The sequence below is a fragment of the Capra hircus genome, chromosome 2 (assembly GCF_001704415.2).
Source record: "Capra hircus breed San Clemente chromosome 2, ASM170441v1, whole genome shotgun sequence".
Classification (NCBI taxonomy): domain Eukaryota; kingdom Metazoa; phylum Chordata; class Mammalia; order Artiodactyla; family Bovidae; genus Capra; species Capra hircus.
Window position 1 is genome coordinate 117,891,016 of NC_030809.1, and position 10,758 is coordinate 117,901,773.

General features: G+C 37.7%; 1 protein-coding gene across 2 annotated transcripts; it reads right to left on the bottom strand.

The window, feature by feature from the left end:
* On the bottom strand, positions 1,072–8,684 carry FKBP7 (FK506 binding protein 7). 2 transcript variants are annotated; one of them, XM_005675910.3, is made up of 4 exons: positions 8,319–8,684; positions 7,133–7,284; positions 2,521–2,654; positions 1,072–1,413 (listed from the first exon to the last, which is right to left on the bottom strand). In XM_005675910.3, the coding sequence occupies exons 1-4, from the start codon at positions 8,525–8,527 to the stop codon at positions 1,252–1,254; spliced, it is 657 nt and encodes a 218-aa protein (XP_005675967.1). In that variant the 5' UTR covers positions 8,528–8,684; the 3' UTR covers positions 1,072–1,251. The 2 variants fall into 2 exon arrangements, with proteins under 2 accessions (XP_005675967.1, XP_005675968.1); XM_005675911.2 differs by having other exon boundaries at positions 2,521–2,651; positions 8,319–8,601.

The window sequence follows — 10,758 nt, forward strand, 5'->3', positions numbered from 1 at the left end:
AGTGATTAACACACATACACACACGATTTTCAACATACACAGTAGGCAGATCGTACCTGGTCCAGTAAATATGTGTCCTTTCTTGGGTACCAGCATGATCTTCTACAGCATCTCTTACCTCTTATTCTCAACATGTTGGACCACAATGATTTGACGATGACACAAAATTGCCATGGCCCTTCATATCCTCATTTGATATCCTCTTGTGTAAAATCAGTGCTACACATCTATCAAAAATTTGATGGCATACGAGTTTGTGCTGTCCGCTCATGGTTAGTAATAAGAACATTGTGAAATGAAATGACATAGGATAGAAATACCCAGAGAAAGGGAGACTTGAGAAATGCCATAGTATCAATTTAAAACTATCAAGACGGAAAGTTAGGGATGGTAAATATAAAGGCCTACGAGAAGGAAGAGGTGTAGCACATTCATAATGATGTCTGAGGGGGTGCACAGGTCAGAGCAGCACAGACTTTATGACTCACGCTCTAAGACAGAGGCACAAAGCCCTTGGTCTGATCAAGCCTCTTTTAAACATTAGCCACTGGAACAAATACCCAAGACCAGAAGCTTGCACCATAAAGTACAGACACTGTGTTGAGGCTCTCTGTGGGACATATTATTACAACTAATACTTTTCCGCATGCATCCTAAAGGAAGATTCCTCAGTCATATGATTTTATTTTTGGCTGTGCCATGTGAAATGTGAACCCATTTCCCCTGTAGTAGAAGCTCGGAGTTTTAACCACTGGTCTACCAGGGAAGTCTGGTAGATTTTTATATCTTACTGTCTGTAAAACTATGAAATGTATAAAACAAGTGAAATGTTAATTCTTGGGCTCCTATTAAATATGTTTAAAATATGGGGTACTTTAAATATTAAAAATTGGGTATTTACATATCTATACATGTTGTTAAGGTTAGAGTTGGCAAGAACTTGTAAATTATGACATAGGTGTCTTCCTATAACTTGAAGGGGAAAAAATTGCCTAATTAGGATGCAGAGGTCGATTTCATGGTACTGCAATTCATTATAACAGAATAATGCAATAGGAAACACAGTCATGCCTATTTGAAAGTTAAATTTTGCAAAAAAAAGCCTCATATTTATTATTCCAATATTACATGTATTGAAGGATCAAAATATGTTCATGAGGGAAAAATAGAAAATACAACGCAGAGAAAAGTGACTTTGTATTACATATAAAGTACAGTAAATAGCTAAGAACATTTAGAAATAAAAATATGCTATAGTTCATCATGTTGATAGACATTGTATTCCTTAGAAGAAATGAAGCCATCCCCATCATGGTCGTTCTTCTTAAAAAAATCCTCTAAAACTGCAGTCTGATACGACTTGTCACGTGGCTTCTCGTCTTTTTCAAATTCCTTTTTCAGGTAATGACTTATCTAGAGGGCCAAAATAATATTTCTTTAATAAAAAAGACACCACAATAAATTTCCAGAAACTCTGAGAAAACTTTCAAGAAACATATCTCAGACTACTTATACGTGATACAAAAATTTAAAAGGCTATTTGAGGTTTTATTTTTTTCAACCTTTGAAGCAATTTTCTGAAGAGAAACAGATCTTCAAATTAGCTTCCCCTGAGGTTGTAGATGGTTAATAGTACATACTCAGAGATTAACGTCTGAATGTTAATGGCAACCTGTTCCACTGTACTTGCCTGGAGAATCCCATGGACAGAGGGGCCTGGCGGGCTACAGTCCACGGGGTCAAAGTCAAACATGACTGAGCAATTGAGCATGCATGCACACACATGCCATATAATAGGTCCTTGTTTACTTTATATATAGCAGTGTGTATCTGTTAATTCCGAGTTCCCAATTTATCCTTTCCCTCTTCCTTTCCCCTTTGGTAACCACAGTTTGTGTTCTATGTCTGTGAGGCTGTTTCTATTTTGTATCATTTTTTTAGACTCGATATGTAAGTGATATCATATTTGTCTTTCAGTTCTTTTAGTATGATAATCTGTATGTCCACTTATGTTGCTGCAAATGGCATTATTTCATTCTTTTTTATGGCTGAGTAATATTCCATTGTATGTATGTATGTATGTATGTATGTATGTACACCACATCTTTATCCCTGTCAGTGGACATTTAGGGTGCTTCTGTGTCTTGGACGTTGTAAATATGCAATGAACAGGGGTGCCTGTTAGCTTTTCAAATTATAGTTTTGTCTATATCTCTGTCCAGGAATGGGATTGCTGGGTCACATGACTCTATTTTTAGAGTCATGATGCCTGTAGAGATTAGTTTGGTATTTTAGTGACCCTGTTACAGGGAGAAAGGAAATTAAACAGGTTGACTTCATTTCAACTTTTATATTAAACAAGCACATTTTCTTCTTAGAATTTAATATTTTTGAAATTAGCTCTATAAAAGCAAACTAATTAGCCCATGCTAGATAGAAGTAAACATAATAGCTTTAACACAGATGTATTTAAACGGTAATAAAAATTTAGATTGTATATATGAAATCTGTTTGAATTACCTCAGTTTTAGAAAGTTGCCTGTCATTGTCCATGTCTATCTGTTTAAATGTTTCAACGCTTCGTGGTCCTTTGGTCACAGCATAAAGTTCAATCTCAAAAATCAATGTTGCATCAGGTGGAATCTTGCCTTCTGCTAAAGGTATGAATTTTAGCAGTTTAACTTACATGAAGATAATGGTCAAATGTTTATTCACAAATAGCCATGATAGCATTATGATTGTATTATTTCATATTTATAAGAATTGCTTTCTAAATATTTCTTCGGAACACTTTTCTAATATGTTTTCAAAACAAGTAAGTTCTAAAGACTTAGGGGACCATTATTTCCTGATTAAATTTAAATATAGATCATGTAATTTTTAATAATATACTCCAGCATTATACAAGAAAGAGCTAGTGCAGAGAAGAAATTCACAGCCAGAAATATTTCAAAGATCAGTATCTTTTAGAAAATGATTTTGTCCAGTTACTTGGAAGTATGAATAAAATATATGTATTAATACACTTGTTTGTCAGATTTGCCATATAGACAAAAAATACTGCAATAACAGAACAAACCAGTAACAATTTCATGAAGAAATTTCTAATCACAAAAAACTCTTTTAAGTATTAAGTTAAATAGTTCCCTTTAATAAAGTTAGCCAATTAAGTGATGTCACAGATGATTTTAGCAAGCTATGGCCTCTTCAGATGGCCATTCATAAAAATGACCTGCAATGGGTGGCTTTTGTCACCACTCAAATATATAGTTACTCAAAAATTTGTTGAATGAATGGTGTCTATCACTTATTTTAAAAAATGGCGAAGTTTGTTCTTTGATGGAAACTAATTTTTTAATGAAAAAGTGGAGGATTCTTGCTACAATATTTATATAATTCAAAGGAAAAAGCTTGAAAGTTACAGCCAAAGGAAGTAGATCAGTGATCTCCAAACCAGGACACACAAAAATCTACCCATATATCACATGGCTAGTGTGACCATCCCAACAACATACATTTACCTAACTTTGGAGTAAACGATTGAGTCAGTGATACTTTTATAAGATTCACCCCCAGTCTGTCTCATTCAGATCTCTTTATGACAGAAGAATAACTTCTGACAATAATAAAAACAAATTCAAAGTTCTTAAGGCAAACTATTACAAGTTGAAGTTTCCCCCAAATTCAACTGTAAACATAGAATAAATTGCCAGCTAGTTTTATCTTACTAAAAAATGAAAGTACAAAGAAGAGAAAAACATGCATTTACTATAAAATTACTTGTATTTAGAAGATCAAAAGACTTAGGAGTTAATGTAAAGACTCTGTACATACCACATGTACTGTTAGTTAAAGCACTAACGAATCACATGCATTTCAAGACATGCAGAGGTGCTCTGTGACATTAGGCGAGAATATTGCACAGAAGAAAAGACTTCTTTAAGTACCTAAAATAAAGTTACAGCTTATGTTAGGTCTTAATAACAACTTATTTAGAAAAGCTTATTCAATCAAGATATTGTGTGTTAAGCAGTTGCTTATGGTCTACACAGCAGCTTTTAAAATAATTGAATTCAAGCTATTCATAAGTTATTATAAATAATACAGGTAAACTAGCAGTTGGCTACATTCCAAAGAACACAGTTTTGTTGGGCTTCAGTTTCCTTACATGTAAGACGAAGGTTTTGGTGATATTGTTATACTAGTGAGATTCATTATATTCATATTTATTGAGACACCTCAAACTGAAGTCAAATTTATACATTTTTGCTACAAAGGTCTATCTTATTAATAGCTTAGGCTGCCTGGGTAGTCATTCATATCTAAGCATAAATTAGTTTACAATAAGGATAAAAATAGTAATCATTTGCCATGTGGTAACAGGACCTAGTATGAGCACCAGTTGATAAAGAGATGTGGGTGCTCTGGTAGCAGGCAGAATGCTCTCTTGTCTACAAGAGAGCAAGAGAAACTCTGAAAATGAGATTTAAGGAGGCTGAAAGGCGAACTCTGCCTGTATTACTTTGTCTAGAATTGGGCTCAGTCTATGACACCGTTTTTAGGACAAGATTACATTCAATTTAACTTATTTTCAATTCTCTCTCTCCAAGGCTCCTTTACAACTAAAAATAGGATACCTTAATTATGGTTTTGTGGGAGCTATTTTGATGGAACCAAATGAGTGGCAAAAAACTTTGAAAGTGAAGATGTAGTTATCTGGACTGTCTCTTTAGGAGTTTTAAATCTGACTGAGTCTGATTTGTATCACTAACATCCCTCCAGTCCAATTTGGGGGCAGTGATCCTTGCTTCTGCTGGAAAGAATAGGCAAGCTCTTCTAATGAGTAAAACAACCTTAAAAGAGGGCATGCCATTTCAATGAAATATTGGAGTGTAAAGACAATATTTCATTGTAGAAACCCTTAATTACTTTAATTATATACTAAATATTTCAAATAGCTGGGGTTAAGAAGGACTCAAGATGAGGTGGTAAAAATTCTTTCTTTAGGGAATTCTCTGGAGGTCCAGTGTTTAAGATCCTGTGTTTCTACTGCAGGGCGCACAGGGTTTGATCCCTCGTCCAGGAGCTAAGATTCCTGTAAACCACAGGGCACAGCCAAACAAAAAAAGTCTTTCTAGTTTTCACACAGTAAAAGGAAGAAAGGACCCAGCTGAGAATGCTAGAGACCAGCTTTCTGCCATACTGCCCATTTTCCCCCCTTTAAAATTTTTTTCTGTTCTGCTCCACTTTTGTGTTTGGTAGTCACTCAGTTGTGTCTGACTCTTTGTGACCCATGGACTGTAGCCCACCAGGCTCCTCTGTCCATGGAATTCTTCAGGCAAGAATACTGGAGTGGGTTGCCATTTCCTTCCCCAGGGGATCTTCCCAACCCAGGCATTGAACCCAGGTCTCCTGCACTGCAGGCAGACTCTTTACCATCTGAGCTACCTGGGAAGCCCCACTTTAGTGATTTTTAAAAATTTAATTTTGGAAAAATTAATAGATGCCTTTGTCTGTCTGGTTTATTTTCAGTTAGCATAATACCCTCTAGGTCCATCCATGTGGTTGCACATGGCAAGATTTCTTTCCTCTTTATGGCTGAGAAATATTCCACTGTGTGTGTATGTGTGTGTGTGTATCTATATCACATCTTTATCCACTCATTTATATTTTTCAGTGAGTGGGCCACTTGTTTATGAAGTTGCCCATTTCTAGGACAGGTCATCATACATGTTTATACATGCTGCAAACATTTTCCTCATTTATCTGCTTAACCTAGGTTCTCACAGCTTACTCAAGGATTTTAAAAAATAGCAATATATTGAAAGAAGCTGTTCATTTTTCTATATTTCAAGGCTTCTCCTGAATTTGGATAGTAGTGACTAATACCTTGTTATGTTTCAGATGTTCTTTCTACAATGTTCCAATGCTGTCCTTTTACTTTAAAATCATGTGTTTCAGTTTCCTGAGTTTTATGAATTTGACTTTGGTACTCCTTACAAAAAGTATTTTCTATAGATATTTATTGGAGAAGGCGATGACACCCCACTCTAGTACTCTTGCCTGGAAAATTCCATGGACGAGGGAGCCTGGTAGGCTGCAGTCCATGGGGTCACTAGGAGTCGGACATGACTGAGTGACTTCACTTTCACTTTTCACTTTCATGCACTGGAGAAGGAAATGGCAACCCACTCCAGTGTTCTTGCCTGGAGAATCCCAGGGACGGGGGAGCCTGGTGGGCTGCCATCTCTGGGGTCGCACAGAGTCGGACACGACTGAAGTGACTTAGCAGCATAGACATTTATATAATAATAAAATAACTTATACTTAAATGACTAAGGTAGAGTTTATAAAATATACACTGTAATTATGAATATTGCCACTGTGTGGAGTAAAGAACTCTGGCCAGAGATTTGTATTGCGACAATGGCTTAATTTCTTGATATGTAAAAAGAACTGGGCTGGACTAGATTCCATACAGCTTAAACTTTGTTGGACCCTATATTCTATAATTATTTTCTCTATGATTTTTCATTTTTTTAGTAATTCAAAAATTTTAATTGTGGGAAAATACAATTAAAATAAAATTTATCATTGTAACCATTTTAAGTGTAGAGTTAGTTCAGTGGTGCTAAGTGTATCCACATTGCAACCAGCCTCTAGAACTATTTCATCTTGCAGAACTGAAACTCTACACCTATTAAATAACAACTGCCTATATTCCACCCTCTCTCCCCTGGCTCTGACAACCACGCTGGTCTTCCTGGCTCTATGAATTTGACTATTCTAGGTACTTTATGTAAGTGGTATCATACAGTATTGGTTTTTGTGTTTGGCTTATTTCACTTAGCATAATGTATTCAAGGTTCATCCATGTTGTAGCATATATCAGAATTTCTTTCCTTTTTGAGGCTGAATAACATTCCACTAAATGTATATAACACATTTTGTTTATCCATTCTTATGTCAATAGACATTTGGGTTATTTTCAGTTTTTGGCTATTTTGAATAATGCTGCTGTGAACATAGTTGTAACAATGAGTTTTACTCATAGTAACTTTGAGAGTCTGCTTTCAATTTTTTGAGTATATACCCCAGTCTATGATTTATTTTTACCATGTTTTTACCTTACCATAGCCTTCCTTTCCATATGCAAATGAAGGAGGTATAATCAATTTTCGCTTCTCTCCAGGACACATATCCATCATCCCAATGTCTAGGCCTTTTATGACTTGTCCAACACCAAGAACAAACCATTTGGGGTGGCCTTCATTTTGTGTCCGGCTGTAATTAAAAACAGCACCTAGGTAAGTTGATTTCAAGGAAAATAAAATTAAACTAAAATACACCTGAGTATTTAGTTCCTATGTAAAATTGGAAACCTCTCTAACCATGTCTTTTCCTATATTAAGACTCATTCTGAATCCCATAGTGGGGTGTTTGGCTCAAACTTCCCTCATAATAGCCAGACAGAGGTTTGATTTGCCCAAAGCTAGTCATTAGGAGTCATCTCATTTTCTTTTTTCTTGTTATCTTTACAAAAACTACTCAACAGTTAACTTTTTAATGGGTCTCCTGCCCCTAACTGCATAGTTTGTCCAAATGACTTATTTAACCATTCTGTGTTTATTCTAAAAAAAAAATGGATGGTCTAGGTTTAGCCTCAAAAAGTCATTTGAATCACGGTTAAAATTTGTATCTTTTCTTCTTATTAAATTTCTCTATTTTCTTCTAAATGGAAAGAATTAACTTTCCCCAATCATATTTTTATAGGGTAGTAGCACAGAAGGAGAAAAGACATTCTATCTCTGAGTAATAAAACATCAATTAAATCAGAGTAAGTAGTGGTGGGATGAGGGGGCAGGGCACAAAGACACAGGGTCTGAAAAGCACGAGAGAAAAGTCATTGGAGTGGCTTCTAGTAGTGGAAAGCGGCCTCCAGTCAGTAAATATTGTGCTTCTGAAGGCCAGATAAACTATTCTACATAATCCTCCCTAAGGAGACTCCAACCCACCGCAAAGGAAAAGTGTGAACATTCTTACAAACAGTACCTTGACTGACTACTATAGGCGATGGTGAGGAGAGCATATAGATGTAGTGTATTTTTAATAATTTCTTGGGCTATTTTAAGTAATTTAAAAAATAATATTCCATATTAGAGGGAAATACTGTGTCAAATCCTATTTTCCTCTTAGAAAATTCAGAAAGGCTGAACTCTTACTGTTCAAAATCAACCTCAAAAAGGCTTCCGGTTGGTGGAGGGAGGTTAGATTTAGTCCATCAACTGGACTCGGGAGCTGTTCTCATCATATCCTACCTGCAGTAGAATTTCGAGCCGTCTTTAGCCAAGAAGCCGTCGTAATGGGCATTTAGCAGGTCTCCCTTTTTGCTTGTCTTAGAACAATTTTCTGGACGATGCAAAACTTCTATTTTCACTTCCTCTGTGCTCTCCTCTGCCTTTTGTCCCTGAGCAGTAAAAATGCCCCACACGTAAAAGAAAACGATTAATCTAAATAAGACATGCATGATTCCTGGATTCACCCCCCAGATGATCACTGCGTTCCATCAAGCGTGTCAGTTGCAAGGGGGTGGCAGCAGCTGTAGTCCATTTCCGACGCGTGGCAGGCGAGCATTGTTCTACGTCACACAGGACCAGCGGCGGGGTGAAGCGTAGCACCGCCCCTTTCCCCTGCGGCGAGCCCAACCCTTGGAATTTGTGTCAGTTGGCTGCTGGCTGCACCCCTGCTTTCCTGGACTGTTCTCAGTCCCTGAGGCAACACTGTACTTTTGCACTGCATCTCCTTTCCAAGTCCTCATATTTACAGCTAGTTTCCTCAGGGTTCGATAGTAAAATTCTCTCTTTTTTTTGAAACTGGCGAAAGACGAAATAAAAAGACTACGGTGGGAGGTTGCAATCAGGGTTACACGATGAGGCGTGAAAGGCCCTCAGATTCCTAGAGAATGGGTGCCCATCGGAAGAGGCACTCTTGTTTCTGGGGTTTCCTTGAAGCGCCTTCTTAAGGTCAGAGTCATACATTAAGAGGTTTCAGGCTAAGCCACACACTGGTAAACAGGTGTCACTGCTCTCCCTGGTTAAAAGCCTTTCTGCAGAGCCTAGCGATTTGGGACCGGCTACAGGTTTGCATTTTCCTTCCTTCCCCATTTGGGGTCGCCCTTGATTTGAGGGCTGTGAAAGTGCTGCACTTAATATGCCAGCAAATTTGGAAAACTCAGCAGGGGCCACAGGACTGGAAAAGGTCAGTTTTCATTCCAATCCCAAAGAAAGGCAATGCTAAAGAACTTTCAAACTACCGCACAATTGCACTTATCTCACACGCTAGCAAAGTAATGGTGAAAATTCTCCAAGCCGGCTTCAACAGTACATGAACCGTGAACTTCCAGATGTTCAAGCTGGATGTATAAAAGGCAGAGGAACCAGAGATCAAATAGCAAACATCTGTTGGATCTTCAGAAAAGCGAGAAAGTTCCAGAAAAAACATCTGCTTTATTGACTACGGCAAAGCCTTTGACTGTGTGATCACAACAAACTGTGGAAAATTCTGAAAGAGATGGGAATACCAGACCACCTGACCTGCCTCTTAAGAAACCTATATGCAGGTCAGGAAACAACAGTTAGAACTGGACATGGAACAACAGACTGGTTCCAAATAGGAAAAGGAGTATGTCAAGGCTGTATATTGTTATCCTGCTTATTTAACTTATATGCAGAGCACATCATGAGAAATGCTGGGCTGGATGAAGCACAAGCTGGAATCAAGGTTGCTGGGAGAAATATCAATAACCTCGGATATGCAGATGACACCACCCTTATGGCAGAAAGCAAAGAACTAAAGAGCCTCTTGATGAAAATGAAAGAGGAGAGTGAAAAAGTTGGCTTAAAACTTGACATTCAGAAAACTAAGATCATGGCATCTGGTCCCATCACTTCATGGCAAATCAACAGGGAAACAATGGAAACAGTGACAGACTTTATTTTCTTGGGCTCCAAAATCACTGCAGATGGTGACTGCAGCCAGGAAATTAAAAGACGCTTACTCCTTGGAAGAAAAGTTATGACCAACCTAGACAGCATATTAAAAAGCAGAGATATTACTTTGCCAACAAGGGTTGGTCTAGTCAAAGCTTTGGTTTTTCCAGTAGTCATGTATAGATGTGAGAATTGGACTATAAAGAAAGCTGAGCGCTGAAGAATTGATGCTTTTGAACTGTGATGTTGGAGAAGACTCTTGAGAGTCCCCTGGACTGCAAGGAGATCCAACCAGCCAATCCTAAAGGAAATCAGTCCTGAATATTCACTGGAAGGACTGATGCTGAAACTGAAACTCCAACTCTTTGGTCACCTGATGTGAAGAACTGACTCATTTGAAAAGACCCTGATGCTGGGAATGATTGAAGGTTGCAGGAGAAGGGGATGACAGAGGATGAGATGGTTGGAAGGCATCACCGACTCAATGGACATGAGTTTGAGTATGCTCCGGGAGATGGTGATGGACAGGGAAGCCTGGGTACTGCAGTCCATGGGGTTGAGTAGAGTCAGACAGAACTGAGCGACTGAATTGAACTGAGGTGCAGATAAATTTCATGCTGTTGCTTTTCTTACCAACTCTTCGAGATGTCATTATCCACATTCCACAGATGAGAAAATAAGGTAATTTGAGTCTTGGGCATTCTATTTTAATCTCACACAGTTAGTATACAGCAGGGATATGACCAAGTCTGACACAAAAGTCCTATAT

What these genes read in the sequence shown, in the direction of transcription:
- FKBP7 (XM_005675910.3), bottom strand. Translation starts at nt 8,527, where the DNA reads ATGCATGTCTTATTTAGATTAATCGTTTTCTTTTACGTGTGGGGCATT. An exon ending in GGCTCGAAATTCTACTGCAG is followed by an intron (nt 7,285 to 8,318) that starts GTAGGATATGAT and finishes TTTTAATTACAG; the next exon opens with CCGGACACAAAATGAAGGCC. An exon ending in GGCAACTTTCTAAAACTGAG is followed by an intron (nt 1,414 to 2,520) that starts GTAATTCAAACA and finishes TTGGCCCTCTAG; the next exon opens with ATAAGTCATTACCTGAAAAA.